This window comes from Pimephales promelas, chromosome 11 (genome assembly GCF_988280905.1).
Source record: "Pimephales promelas chromosome 11, fPimPro1.hap1.1, whole genome shotgun sequence".
Lineage (NCBI taxonomy): Eukaryota > Metazoa > Chordata > Actinopteri > Cypriniformes > Leuciscidae > Pimephales > Pimephales promelas.
In genome coordinates this window covers 24,515,510-24,531,267 of record NC_142779.1, presented here as the reverse complement: position 1 = coordinate 24,531,267, position 15,758 = coordinate 24,515,510, and the positions used below count along the sequence as shown (strand labels likewise).

The following is a 15,758-nucleotide window of genomic DNA, read 5'->3' as shown; positions in this document are numbered from 1 at the left end:
TTACTCTTCTGTTTTATGACCAACTGCGACGTCTTTGACTTTCAGAATTATCTTTTAAATTGACAAACATCATATGTGTAATTCAGGGCACAGTTCAGACGGAATAAAAAGATAAGTTGTCTCTCGCCATTGACTACCATACATATTTTTTCCGAAATAAGGTCCCACGAAATAAGGTAAATTCACTCTCTATATACCTTGAAGGAAATGAAATTCACTCCGGTACAGTAGAGGGCTTGGCTCAAACAAACCCTTCAGCTGTGCTGCCATTCTGGATTGCAGAAGAATAGGACGCAGGAAAAGAAAGTTTAACACTTGCTTTTAGTAATCAAAATGAATGAATAAAATAAAATAAACAGCCATTCCTAGAGGGTCCTTACATTATTGGTGCTTGGGCCCTAATGAAACACAAAGGTTTTTTTTTTAGCTAAAATCATTTTTGGTTTATTATATGGTTGAAAAGGACGTCAAAGGTCAGCGTGTTAATAAAGTGAGATTAAATACATAAAGTATACTTGTATTGTTTAACATATTGCAGGTTTTCATTTCTCTGTTTTTTATCATTTTGAGGAATACTGAATGTTGACAAATGCATGCTTACATTTCTAGAACTACAATAACCATCAACTTTACACAGCGCATGTAACGCCTCTGTACTTTCAATTCTATGGGGTTGCATTCCAACGCATTCTCACCCCAAGGCGTCACCTTTGACCATGCTCCAATATTTGACGTTTTAGGCGCCCTTTAGCGTCACTTACATGACGTGATCCTACGGCGTCATCTAACTGACGCTAAAGGAAAGCGTCAGTTAGAGGACGAGGTTAGGTTTAGGTGTGGGGTGGGGGTAGGGTACACGCGATCCTAGGGCGTCATCTAACTGACGCTAAAGGGCGCCTAAAGCGTCAGATATTGAAGCATGTCCAAATTCTTCCCAAGGCGTCAGTTAAGTGATGCCTTGGGGGTGAGAATGGGCTGTGCATTCTCAACGCATTCTCACCCCAAGGCGTCACCTTTGACCATGCTTCAATATTTGACGTTTTAGGCGCCCTTTAATCAACAGTTTAGGAATCTGCCATTTTACAGGCACAAATCTCACTTCCACTTCCACTTACATGACGCGATCTTACGGCGTCATCTAACTGACGCTAAAGGAAAGCGTCAGTTAGAGGACGCGGTTAGGTTTAGGTGTGGAGTGGGGTAGGGTACACGCGATCCTAGGGCGTCATCTAACTGACGCTAAAGGGCGCCTAAAGCGTCAGATATTGAAGCATGTCCAAATGCTTCCCAAGGCGTCAGTTAAGTGACGCCTTGGGGGTGAGAATGGGCTGGCATTCTGTGGGGTTGACTCCAGGGCTATTTCAGGATAACCTTTGCTGGTTGTTATTTTGAGGCAGAACACATTCTTTGAATATGCTTATCATGGAGCTAATGCCACTTGATCATTCAGAATCTACTACATAAGGCCCAACGTGGAAGTGAGATTTGTGCCTGTAAAATGGCAGATTCCTAAACTGTTGATCCCCAAACTTATGTGGTTACAGATTTGCAAAGAACCTAAACTTATAGTTTCTTGTCACAGCAAGTTTAAAATGGGCTTGCTAGAAATAAATAGTGCCAGTCTGTGTACAGTTTATAAATCACACATTTTAAAACCATACACTACGGATTTTACTTTTAAAACGTGTTTTGTGCCAACGCTGTTATATTAAAACCTTTACAAGTTTGAGCATTACAGGGTTTATGAAGCACTGGAGATGCAAAAATAGCCTTTACTATAGCACATCTCACAAAAAGTACACAAGACCAATAAGTATACTAAAATACTGAAAAAAGATTGTAAGAAATACTTACTTAATACTTATATTGTAATTTAAATTATTCAACCCCCATTGCAAGTCAGGTTTATTGGCAAAATGTATACACTTTCAGCTGTTTCCAATTAACAAATCAAACAAAAGCAATTGAAATAACTCAGCACAACAAAATTGGTTTCAACTGAAAATGCAACTTTTAATGACTTCCGCAGTCAAAACTATTCAACCTCTTCATGGCAAGCATCTTTAGTACTTGGTAGAACACCCTTTTGCTGTTATGACCTGCTGCAAACATGATGTATAACCAGACACCAGCTTCTGGCAGCGTTTCTGAGGAATCTTTGCCCATTCCTCATGAGCAATGGCCTCCAGTTCAGTAATATTCTAGGTAAACCACATGTAAAAAAGCACTTGATCTATATGGCCTTATAATCGTGTTAAGAAGTTATATTTTAGCTATATAATCCATATAAAATAATATGTTACAATTATTGAATATAACATTTTGATTTCATCTTAAATATATTCCATCATATACAGTTAAATAGTAGCCTAAGTAAAGCTGCATTATTGCTTCTGCTGCGAGGTTTCACAGAATAATGCAGATAGTGTAGCTTAGCCTAGCAGGCTAATGAGAGGTCTGTAATCTGGGTTTGTTTTTTTTAAAGGTCTAGTGACACCCAAGTTTCAGTTTCCTCACTGACGACATTATTTCCAGATACTTCAATGAATCCCTCTTGCCTGCAGCCCCAGAGAATCACTGAGTACCACAATGCTTAACTGAAGGCACAATGTTCTTTTCATATGCTTCATATTGATCCATAGGCCCAAAAGTTCCAGTTTTGTTTAATCGCTCCACAGAACAGAATCCCAGGACTTCTGTGGCTTATTTATATGATTTTGAGCACTTCTATTGTGCTTTTGGGTCAGTCAGTAGTGGTGTAAGTCTTTGAGTTCTGTCATGGAAACAGCATTTGTTTAGTATGCAACTGTGGTGGAAATCTTAAACTATATATTAAACTAACCATGTTTCTAATTTTCATACCTCCCTATTCTATTAAAACTTGTATCCATGTTCACTGGTGGATTCTCAATGGGATTTTTCTGAGGTCCTCCAGCCATGCTTGAACCTTTTTCTTGGGGGAAGTTCTCTGAGGAAATATCGTGAGAACTCCTGGCCATGATTAAAGCTTTTAGAGGACATTTGCTAAAGTCTGTTTGTGGATTATTCCAGCACAGGAAGCAATTTAGTAAGGGGGACAAGTATTAGCACCCAGCCGACATTGATGTGTAGACGCACTAGGGTGTAGGGTTAGACTCGGCCGATGTCAATGTGTAGATGTGCTAGGGTAGAGAGTTAGACTCGGCCGACATCGATGTGTAGACATGCTAGGGTATAGGGTTAGACTCAGCCGAAGTCAATGTGTAGATGTGCTAGGGTATAGGGTTGGACTTGGAGGACGTTGATGTGTAGACGCGTTAGGGTATGGGATTAGACTCGGCCGACGTTGATGTGTAGACACGCTAGGGTATAGGATTAACACCCAGCTGACGTTGATGTCTAGGCGAGCTAGGGTATAGGATTAACACCCAGCTGACGTTGATGTCTAGGCGAGCTAGGGTATAGGATTAGACTCGGATGACGTTGATGTGTAGGCGCGCTAGGGTATAGGATTAGACTTGGATGACTTTGATGTGTAGGCGCGCTAGGGTATAGGATTAGACTTGGATGACTTTGATGTGTAGGCGCGCTAGGGTATAGGATTAGACTTGGATGACTTTGATGTGTAGGCGAGCTAGGGTATAGGATTAGACTTGGATGACTTTGATGCGTAGACACGCTAGGGTATAGGGTTAGACTCGGACGACGTTGATGTGTAGGCGAGCTAGGGTATAGAGTTAGACTCGGACGACGTTGATGTGTAGGCGAGCTAGGGTATACAGTTAGACTCGGCCGACGTCGATGTGTAGGTGCGCTAGGGTAAAGGATTAACACCCAGCCGACATTGATGTGTAGACACGCTAGGGTATGGGTTTAGACTCGGCCTACGTTGATGTGTAGGCGCACTAGGGTATAGGGTTAAACTCGGCCGACTTCGATGTGTAGACGCGGTAGTGTATAGGGTTAGACTCGGCCGACATTGATGTGTAGTCGCACCACGGTATAAGTTTAGCACCCAGCCGACATCCATGTCTAGACACGCTAGGGTATAGGGTTAGACTCGGGCTGATGTCGATGTGTAGACGCACTAGGGTATAGGGTTACAACATGACATCTTGACTTTTGCGTAAACATACACGCCACTTTCGAGTCAAGTGGCGTGTTATCTCTACGCATTTTGAACTATCCGCGTGTATGCGTGTATGTCTACGCCATTAACGTCCGAGTGATTCCGCGTGTCTGTACACGCCGTCAAATGTCCGCGCGAAACGAAAAAAAATGTAGATCAACATCTGGGGAGCGATCTTTTTTTTTCCTAGGATGGTAAGGGAACAGTCATAAATGCCATTAACCCCATGAGGGTTAGGTTTAGGGACGGGGTTGAGGTAAGTCATATATTTATATATACAGTAATAACGTTAAGTCAACGGCGTTCATAAACACGCTGAAAGGCGTCGGCGATTATGCGTCTTGATAGCACGCCAAAAATGGAAATATGAATTGGCGTGTCATACACACGCTACTTCATGAGATCAGTCTGAGGGTTAGCACCAGCCGACGTCGCTGTGTAGCTGTCCAACGGTGTCTCGAGAAACATTTAGTGCCTTTGCTATCTTATTGTATCCAGTTTCTTTTGTGAAGTGCGATGATATCTCTTAACTTTTTGGACCATTCTTTCTGACCATATTTCTAACATGCAGTCAAAAGTGACACTCGGCAAACGCCACTTGAGATCTGTCATGTGTTCTAGCTCAAGTATACCTGGTGCAACTAATTAAGTCTTTGTTTATTTGCATCAGGTGTGCTTGAGATAACAACTTTGTTTTGCAGATTTGTTAGGGATTGTACTCAGGGGTTGAGTAATTTTGAGACTACAAAAGTCATTAAAAGTTGCTTTTTTCAGGTGAATTTAGGGAAACCACTTTCAATTACTTTTGTTTGATTTGTTCATTGCAAACTGCTGAAAGTTTGTAAATTCTGCCAATAAACCTGATTTGCAATGAGAGTTGAATAATTTCGATTAAACAGTGTGTGTGTGTCTATATATATATATATATATATACACTTGTGCGAGTAAAACATGCAAGACAGCATGTTCATTCAACATCTTCATTTATTTCAATGCACTTTGATTAAGTCTGTTTGAGATCAAAGAGCTTTTATACTCCTTGAGGTTTGATCTTACAAGACTAAGCTGGGTGGGAGTACTTGGACTAATGCAACATTCATTCAATAAACAGTTCTTGCACAAATGAGTCTGAAACACAGCAGTGAAAGTGACTGATCAGAATCAGCAGATTTAAAAAACATCAGAAAATAAAGTGCAAAAGAATGCCTGGGGTCTTCACAACCCAGAATTTCCTGAAAAACCGTCATCAAAGGCAAAAAGTTTAAAAAGAATATTAAACCCCCAAATCACTTTTCTGTATTAATTCACTCCCCCTCAGCTATCAGAGACCCAATATGCTTGAATGCACTTATTCACACAGAACACAATACCGGGTTTGTTCCTTCACTCAGTTACAATACGTTTAAAAGTGAATCACAAAAAGTTGATTTAAAGGTAAAATGTTGCTTCAAACCATTTCAATTGAAGTAAGAGCATCAGATGACAAACGAATCACACTGGAATTAACAGTGAAACAAGTTAGACAATCTCTGTGTGTTAAAAAATATCTCTGTGTGCAAGTTTCTCAATGTAACTGAATGCATTGAAATGTTCAGAAATGTGATAATAAAAATCAACGAGTTAATATAGAGCTAGTTCTTTAGATCTTTCCCCATCAACTTTATATAACTGATTCAGTGACACTAAGCTGTGTGAATTTAACATAAGGACCATGAAAGATCTCAAAGATGGAACTTCAGGTCAATGAAATCCAAAGACATTGGGTTGACTGCAACTCTACCACAAAGTGCTTATTCATACAAACACGATTATTTGAAATATTCAGTACAGAGAATATATATAGGAGAAGGAAATATATATCTTAAGGGACCGATTCATTACTTTATAATTACAAGTTAAAACAGGATGTTGAAACGCTGATGAGTAAATTAGACCAGGAAAAGCTGAAGTGTGTGTGTGTGTGTGTCTGTGTGCGTCTATATTCATGTGGACACACACACACAAACAGGAAGTGTGGTAAAGGTGCTTATTGGACTGTAGTGACGGCCTCATGAATGGACTCGGCCACATAGTCGATGTTCTTGGAGGTGAGGCCACACATGTTGATGCGACCGCTCGCCATTAGATAAATGTGCTTCTCTTTTATCATGTACTCCACCTGCTTAGCTGTAAAACAGAACATTTTGAAATGGCTTAGTGACGCTCTATGTGAATTCGAAAAGCATACAACGAATTAGATAACAAAATATCAAGTGACAAATTCAAAGAAATGATGGCTTTTCTCAGTAGTGACACTCTCAAAACAATCCCAGTGGATGGAAATTTTGTATGAAATTCAAATACAGAAATCTTAGGTAAAGGAGGTGCTTACGATTGAGTCCTGTGAAGCTGAACATGCCGATCTGTTCGGTGATGTGCTCCCAGGTTCCTGGAGTTCCTAGTGCTTTTAGTTTTTCTTTCAGCTGAGCACGCATCAACAGGACCCTGTCTGCCATCGTCTTTACATTGTCCTTCCTGTTGGAAGATGCCAAAAGAACAAATCGCATCATACACTCATAAATTCATTTCAATAAATTAATTGAACCGCGAGAGGCGTCAAAGCTCTCGGAGTTATAACAAATAGGACTGGGGAACATACTCAAGCTAATTCTCGTTTGAACATTTAGCATTTTATGATGGATGCATGCACTTTTATGGACTTCAAAACAGAAACTGCCATTATAAAACTTGTTAGAGCCAGGACATTTTTTAATATAACTCTGATTGTATTCGTCTGAAAGAATAATGTCATATACACCAAGGGTGGCTTCTGGGTGAGTAAATAATGGGGTAATTTTCATTTTTGGGTGAACCATCACTTTAAATGTGACATGCAAAATTTACAAACACTACCATTCAAAAGTTTAGGGTTGGTATGATTTTAAAAAGATTGCATTAAAGAGATAGTTCACTTTGAAATGATTTTTTTATATATGTTTTAGCTTACCTCAAGTGCATCCAAGATGTAGGTGTCTTTGTTTCCACAGTATTTTCAATTTTGATATTTTTAGGTCAAACCGTTCTTGTCTGTCAGTCATATAATGGAGGTATATGGGGTCCACCTCAAAGAGAGAAGTCCAAATTAAACATGATTTAATGACTCGTAAATGTAAGTACACATTGATGGCCAAAAACACGAAACGAGCGGTTTGTGTGAGAAAACCAACAGTATTTATATCGTTTTTATGTCCAAGTGATCTGAAGTGATGGGGGCTTCGGTCTGCGAAAGCGTCAGAAGTGATCTCTTGCGCAGTTGTGAAAAAACAAAACAAATAACAATCAACGCTGTCTGTTGATATATGGAAATCGTCTGTCGAAATATATCGAAATATAAATACTGTTAGTTTTCTCACACAAACCGCTCGTTTCGTGTCTTAGGCCATCAATGTGTACTTACATTTACGAGTCATTAAATCATGTTTAATTTGGACTTCTCTGTGCATGCTCTTTGAGGTGGACCCCATATACCTCCATTATATGACGAACGGTTTGACCTAAAAATATCAAAATTGAAAATACTGTGGAAACAAAGACACCTACATCTTGGATGCCCTTGAGGTAAGCTAAAACATATCAAAAATTAATTTCAAAGTGAACTACCCCTTTAATTTGATCAAAAACACAGTAAAAACAGTTAAACTGTAAAATATTATTACAATTTAAAAGAACTGTTTTCTATTTTAAAATGTAATTTATTCCTGTGATGAATTTTCAGCATCATTACTCCTGTCTTCAGTCTCACAGAAATGACACAGTGTCTTCAGAAATCATTCTAATATGCTGATTTTCTGCTCAAGAAACATTTCTTATTATTATAAATGTTGAAAACAATTGTGCTGCTTGATATTTTTTGGGAAACGCTGAGAATGCCTCGTCAGGCATTGACGAGAAAGAAAATGAACATGAACAGAAAGAAAAAAGTAAAAATGAACCACATTTATTTGAAATAAAAATCGTTTGTAAAATTATAAATGTCTGTAGTGTCACTTTTGATCAATGTAATGCATCCTTGCAAAATAAAATTATTAATTTCTTTCAAAAGCAATAAAATCTTAGAACAAACTTTTGAACGGTATTGTACACATGTCACTGGTCAGAATTATTTGCCCCCTTGGTAAATATGATCAAAGATGGCTGTAAAAAAAATAAATTTGCATTGTTAATCTTTTGATATTGTATTCAAAAAAATAAAAATAAAAATTAAAAAAAGAACCTTTTAGACGACAATTATTTACCCCCATTTATTAAAGACTCTCCTTTTCTCAAGATACCAGCTCTGAGTCTTCTCCTATAATGCCTGATGAGTTTGGAGAACACCTAACGAGAGATCAGAGATCAGTCCTCCATACAGAATCTCTCCAGATCCTTCAGATTCCCAGATCCATGTTGGCGCTTCTTCTCTTCAGTTCAGCCCACTCATTTACTATAGGGTTCAGGTCTGGGACTGAGATGGCCATTGCAGATGCTTGGTTTTCTAGAAGATTTCTAGCAGAAGTTGTCAGGTTTTGATACATGGCTTCGATCAAATACCAACAGAAAAAAAAAAAAAAATCAAAACCTGACAACCTGTGCTAGAAATCTTATAATGGGCCATGTTTGGATCTTCCATCAGGACAGTGATCCAAAAACAAGCATCAAAATCAAAGCAAAAATGGGTCACTGAGCATCTGCAATGGCCATCTCAGTCCCAGACCTGAACCCTACAGTAAATAAGTGGGCTGAACTGAAGAGAAGAAGCGCCAACATGGATCTGGGAATCTGAAGGATCTGGAGAGATTCTGTATGGAGGAATGATCTCTGATAAAGTATCAAAAGGATAAAAAAAACTGTGCAGATTTATTTTTTTACAGCCATCTTTGATCAATAATTCTGTCCAGCACTGTACATATATTCTTTAAAATAACAAAACTAGAGTCATTTGAATTGCATTTACCATTCAGCAAAAAGCTCAGGGGTGTTGAGTGTGATGGCAACCAGACGAGCTCCCTGGGACGGAGGATTGGACCAGGTTATCCGAACGATCTTCTCCATTTGAGACAGAACACGATTTAAATTGTCTTGGTCTTTAGATACAACTGTCAGGTTCCCCACTCTCTCATCTGTGGAGTCAGATTATTCTTTAAAATCAGGTTCTGGCATTAATACAATCTGTAGCGAGGAATGTACAACCTGTTGGAATCACTTACTGTACAGACCGAAGTTCTTTGAGAACGACTGGGCACAGAACAATTCAAAACCCTGAGACACAAAGTAGCGGATAGCCCAGGCATCTTTCTCTAAATTTCCTGAGGCAAAACCCTGATAGGCTGAATCAAAGAAGGCAAACAGATTCTTTCGCTAAAGAGAGAGGAGAGAGAAGAAAAAAGTTAGAAAACAAAGGGGAATTATAGCTCCAATGATGCAACTTTTCACATTCTTCGTCCTGTCTGACTACAATTTTGAAAAGCTATTTTGGGTTAAGGTAATTATGCAATAGCTAACTCAGTATTTATAAAACTATCGAGAGTTTAAATTTGGACTACAGTAGGTTGTAATTGCAGGTTGTGCCTAAATGGCTTATTGAATGCAATTAAGTTCCATTTCTGTATCGTGTGCTTCAATGTTCTAAACCTGTTGCATGAACTCAGCCTGTGTCTTAAAGGGATAGTTCACCCTAAATTAAAATGAAGACTAGTATAAGCAGTTTATGCAACTGGCCACTGGTGTCACAGTCAGATGATGTGGGGTTATTGTGATGGTCTAACCTTCATGACATCAGCGATCTGCTTCCATTGGTCCTGGGTCGGGTCTGTACCGGTGGGGTTGTGAGCGCAGGCATGCAGCACAAAGATGGAGTGATCAGGAGCGCTCTGGCAGGACAGACATATTTTCAATTACACATTAATATTTATTTTCAAACTGATCACTGTTTTCCTGGTAAAGAAATCATAATACACTAGTTTGGGCTCAGTTCGATTTTGAATAATGTCTTTGTTTTTGAAAAAAGATCAAATATTCAGTAAAAACAGTAAAATTGTGACATATTAATTAATACAATTTTAATATGTCAATATGTTTTAATACGTTTAAAACGGTTTTCTATTTGAATATATATTTAAAATGTTATTTATCCCTGTGATGGCAAAGCTGAAATTTACTTCAGTCTCCAATGTCACATGATCCTCAAGATCCACATAAATTTGCTGGTCAAGAATTATGGCTGTCAACCGCTTAATCGCGATTAATCGGATCTAAAATAAAAGTTTGTGTTTACATAATATATGTGGGTGCACTGTGTATAATTGTTCTGTATATATATATATATATATATATATACACATGCATGCATACACACAATATTATTTATATTTAAAATATTTATATTTATATATAATATAGATTATATATACATCTATATACAGTACATACATAAAAATATTTCTTAAATATATACAAGCATGTGTGTGTATTTATATATACAAAATAATTATACACAGTGCACCCACATATATTATGTAAACACAAACTTTTTGGACAATTTGGATGCGATTAATCGTTTGACAGCCTACCAAGAATATTTCTTATTATTAGAAAAGTTGAAAAAAATATGTTGTGCTGATAAATATTTTAATAAAGGATTCTTTGATGAAGAAAAAGTTCCAAATACCACATTCATTTCAAACTGAATGCCACTTTTGATCAATTGAATGTATCCTTGCAGAATATACATTTTTACCACAGATTTTTATTTTCTGCTGGGCTTATGAACCAGTAGTTCAGATATATATATATATATATATATATATATATATATATGTGTGTGTATCTTATATGTATATATATATATGTGTGTAACTACTGGTTCATAAGTCAGTATATTAAAAATCTGTGGTAAAAATGACAGTGGTAAATGACAAAAGGCACTTCTGTTTGTACATAATCTAAGGTTTTTAGATATCTTATCAATAACTGATAAATAAGTAACTATAAAGTGCTTGATTTGTGTAAGAAAATGAAATTTCAAAACCACTACTCACCTCCAGGTCACCCAGAAAACCTGTCAGATCAAGTCCACGCTTCCCTGCATCCCAATATTTGTATGGACGGATGTCCTCAAATCCAGCGTTAGAGAAAACGGCATTGTGGTTCTCTACAACGGAAGACCACAAACTGAACTGAACATGGGAAGCTGGTTAAACATTTTTGCCATTTGAGACAACAATAAAGTTAATCATTGAACCCAAGGCCAGCGTGCAATTAGTTATTGCGAAAATTGTACATATATTTTGTACAATATTGTTGCCAATTGAAAGTCAGAATGACATTTATCACAGTATTTTGCATGTGTGGTTAAGTCTCCTGCTCACCCCATGTGGGTGCAGACACATAAATGGGAGTTTTTGTGTTGTCAGTTCCATTGTACCAGCGGCGAAGAAACTCCGCTCCGATCTTTAGAGCGCCAGTACCACCCAAACACTGCACAGCTCCTACCTGCAATACAAACACAACAGGAAGCTCTACATTAGAATGATGCTAGTGCAAACTAGTGCCAAACAAAGGTTGGTGAATAAATATATCTTTAGTTTTTTTTTTGTTTTTTTTTCCACATACAGCAGTGGTCAAATGTCCTAATAATGCTGAAAAATGGCTCCTGACAGTTATTAATACAGGTATATATATATATATATATATAAAATACAACAGCATCTCATCTGACCCGGTTGTCCTTGATGGCAGGACTGTCTTCACCCAGAGCGATCTTAGACGCACTGGAACGAAACTCTGGCAGGCCTAAAATGGGCAGGTACTCGTGGTTTAAACTATGGTCATCAGCGATCATCTTCTCCACTTTTCTCACCACAGGGAGAACCCAGGGCTGACAATCATCTGTCCTGTAGGCTAAAGAAGAAGCAAAGGATTTCAACCAGACCACTTCCAATCACACAGGCAAACTTATGATTTGTACACAACCGTTCAAAGTTTGTTAAAGAATCTTGAAAACAAAAATATTTCAACATTTATAATAATAATAGAACATATTTCTTGAGCTGCTAATCAGAACAATTTCTGGAGGATAATGTGACAATGAAGACTGAGGTTATGATAGTAAAATTAATAAATGTATTTACATTTTAAACTATATTAAAATAGAATGGGTATTTCAAACTGTAATATTATTGCATAATATTAGTTTTCACTTTTTTATGCAACCTTAAATAAAAACTAAATGCAAAAAAAAAAAAAAAAGTTATTGAATTATTGAACTATAGTGTACATTACAGCACCCTAAGTTTCACTGAATTGCTTTCTAATCAATTGTTTTTGTAATGCATAATCATTCCTTTTTTATCAGGGGTGCTTGATCAGGATTTATCTGTGAACTTTTACCCAAGTGCAAAATGAGCTTATTCAACATAAACATGTGCTGCTCATGTCCTGATGCAATTCTTGATTTACAAATCCTACACGCATATAGAACAAAACTTATCCAACTAAATTAGGTTCTGCACATAAACTGGTGAAGTTTTAGAATGTGAAGCAGTGCATTAATTTTACTTAAAGAATGACATGGCTATCTTGGATGACATGGGGGTGAGTAAATTATCAGCAAAAGTTTTTTTTTTTTTTTTAATGTATCACATATTACTGTACATATCAAGGTTTAGTAGATGGCTTTAAAATAAAAAAAAGATGATAAATACTGCATTTTTTGTCACCGCCTGCCACACACTTTAAATCAGTGTTCTAGGTTGCTCAAAAGGATAATCATTTCCGTCTGAGGAAGGACTAGGATAGGGGGAAGCTGTTAAAAAACAGTCCACACAATCATGACTCAGGGATTTTTAAAGAGGTGACTTTTCATCCTTTGCTCGTCTTTAATCTGTCCCAGAACCTCAGGAGTAGTGGTGTCGGCAAGGCGTCAGGAAAAGCAGAAGATAAAGATAATCCTCTGAGGTCAAGCTCTCAAACCGGGATCAGGAATGACTACACAGCAGATGACACATGACGACTGCTTCTACACAATAATACTGTCGACATAAGACAATCTATTCACTCCCAGCTAACAGCACATAACAGGCCATGCGACTGATCTCCAATGAAAGTGACCAATGCCGGAAGAGTAACTTTATCCCTTAATATATTTAGAAATCCTAGATGCCTCTGGACCTGCCTGCAATGATTTTGGTTTAATGTTAGATCACTGTACATGTCATGATATGCCTTTAGTTGTATGCGCCAAAAATTTAATAAAAATTAAATTTTTCCATGTTTTAGAATAATGAAATACATTTCATTTTACATTTATACTATTCTAAAAAATAAAAAAATAAATAAATAAATAAAAAAACAGTTCAAGAAGTTAAGCTTTAACATCAAGATTGTGAGAAACAAAAATTAAGTGTATACAAATGTTGACATGTGGCATGTATATAATATCAAAAAAAAAATAAAAATATGCATAATTAGCAAATATAATTCATATCAGATCTATGTGCATAACATGCCTACAGTATAAGTATAACATGATATGCTTGCAGTTAAACATAACTTTAAAGGCAAAAGTTCACCCAAAAATTCATTCATTCCATTGACAGATATGCAACTACAACTTTGACGGTTCAAAACATTTATTAAGACATACACAGCAAAACGAATCTATATGAATCGAGCGGTTTATTCCAAATTTCCTGAAGAGACTCGATCGCTTTATGATGAACAGATTTAATTTAGGATTTTATTCACATAAACATTGTTAAGTGAACATAAACAGAAGCTCAATTGAACTTGCTTGATGCGCAAGAACAAACCTCTTGCTGAAGCTCAAACCATCTGTAACAAACAAGAATGAACCTCATTGGTTCTTGCGGAAGTTCAAAAGTGATGCGTACCACAAGAATGAACCTCATTTGTTCTTGCGGAAGTTCAAAAGTGATGCGTACCACAAGAATGAACCTCATTGGTTCTTGCGGAAGCTCAAAAGTGATGCGTACCACAAGAATGAACCTCATTGGTTCTTGCAGAAGCTCAAAAGTGATGCGTACCACAAGAATGAACCTCATTGGTTCTTGCGGAAGCTCAAAAGTGATGCGTACCACAAGAATGAACCTCATTGGTTCTTGCGGAAGCTCAAAAGTGATGCGTACCACATGAATGAACCTCGTTGGTTCTTGCGGAAGCTCAAGAGTGATGCGTACCACAAGAATGAACCTCATTGGTTCTTGTGGAAGCTCAAAAGTGATGCGTACCACAAGAATGAACCTCATTGGTTCTTGCGGAAGCTCAAAAGTGATGCGTATTGCGTACCACAAGCATGAACCTCATTGGTTCTCGCCATAGGTTCTCGCACATCAAGCGAACATGCTTGAGCTTCCTTACAACTGATGTGTAAGTTGATGAATGTTTAAATGTGAATAAAAGCCATATAAAGCGATGTGTCTCTTGAGACAATTTTGGACAAAACCGCACAATACATATTTTGGACTGAAACGAAAGTCTTACAGTTTTTGAACGAAATGAGGGTGAGTATAATGACAGAATTTAAATTTTTGGGTGAACTGACCCTTTTAGTGTCATATCGTCCATGAAAAATCTCAGATTACTGATGCCCCCAGAAAACAGCTGATCTGTGATCACGTGCTGCGTCTACCAACATCATAATCATTTAAAAGAACAAAATACAATGATAATAAAAAATAAAAAAGCAGGCATTAACTTATTTAATCTTAAATTCTGAAAGAGACAGATGTACATGCACAGATGTGTTCAGGTCTTATTTTTTTTAGGCCAATTGCTGTCACAGAAATGCAAAAATATACGCACATTGACATTCATCTCATGTAACAGTGTGTGTTTATTAAAAAGCGCATCTCTCACCTCCGACTCCCAGATTCACCTTGTTGGTGTTCTGATCTTCACGGAAATCTGCTGACAGTTTAAACACTGCGACAGGAGCAGCAAGCGGTACTTCACCAAATATCGACATGATATTGTGTTAATATTTCTGTAAATACAGAGCGAGAGGGGGGGAGAGTAATAGGCAAGTACCGCAGGATTGAAGTGCGGTGTGATGGAGAATGACTGACTTTAACCTTCAGACGAGGGATTTGGGCAATGGAGGCCAGGCGTGTCTAAACTAACCAATAAAATCAGTAGCTCATGTTTGACTCAAAGATTACCCAATCAACTTCTAGTACAGGAAGGTCAAGTCGGTACGTCATCAAAAAACGCGCACGATAACACTGCGGGGACCAATGAGAACTCAAACATGCAAGAGTGACGTACCTTCTGACCAATAGTAAAGCAGAGAGGGCGGAACACGTTAGATTCAATGGGCATCGTCCTTTTCAGGCACACCTACACAGTTAGCCTATCGGAGTTCCATTTACAGTTATCTTCATCATAGTTTAAATTGTGTAATTTATGACTTCATGATTTTATCTGATTATATATATATATATATATATATATATATATATATATATATATATATATATATATATAGTTCACTGATGATAGTTTTAGCCTTAGGCTACGTAGTCTGCCAACTTAGAGATCAATCAAAAAACACTAGGCTATTGAATTTGATATTGCTTTGCTATCAAATTACAACATGATCATTTTTATATTAAAG

General features: G+C 37.4%; 1 protein-coding gene across 1 annotated transcript; it reads right to left on the bottom strand.

Annotated features, from left to right (window-relative positions):
- Window positions 1-5,872: 5,872 nt before the first annotated feature.
- got1 (glutamic-oxaloacetic transaminase 1, soluble) lies at window positions 5,873-15,238 on the bottom strand. The gene is made up of 9 exons (XM_039657127.2): window positions 15,002-15,238; window positions 11,844-12,025; window positions 11,494-11,617; window positions 11,164-11,276; window positions 9,892-9,996; window positions 9,334-9,484; window positions 9,081-9,246; window positions 6,480-6,622; window positions 5,873-6,274 (listed from the first exon to the last, which is right to left on the bottom strand). The coding sequence occupies exons 1-9, from the start codon at window positions 15,108-15,110 to the stop codon at window positions 6,135-6,137; spliced, it is 1,233 nt and encodes a 410-aa protein (XP_039513061.2). The 5' UTR covers window positions 15,111-15,238; the 3' UTR covers window positions 5,873-6,134.
- Window positions 15,239-15,758: the final 520 nt, after the last annotated feature.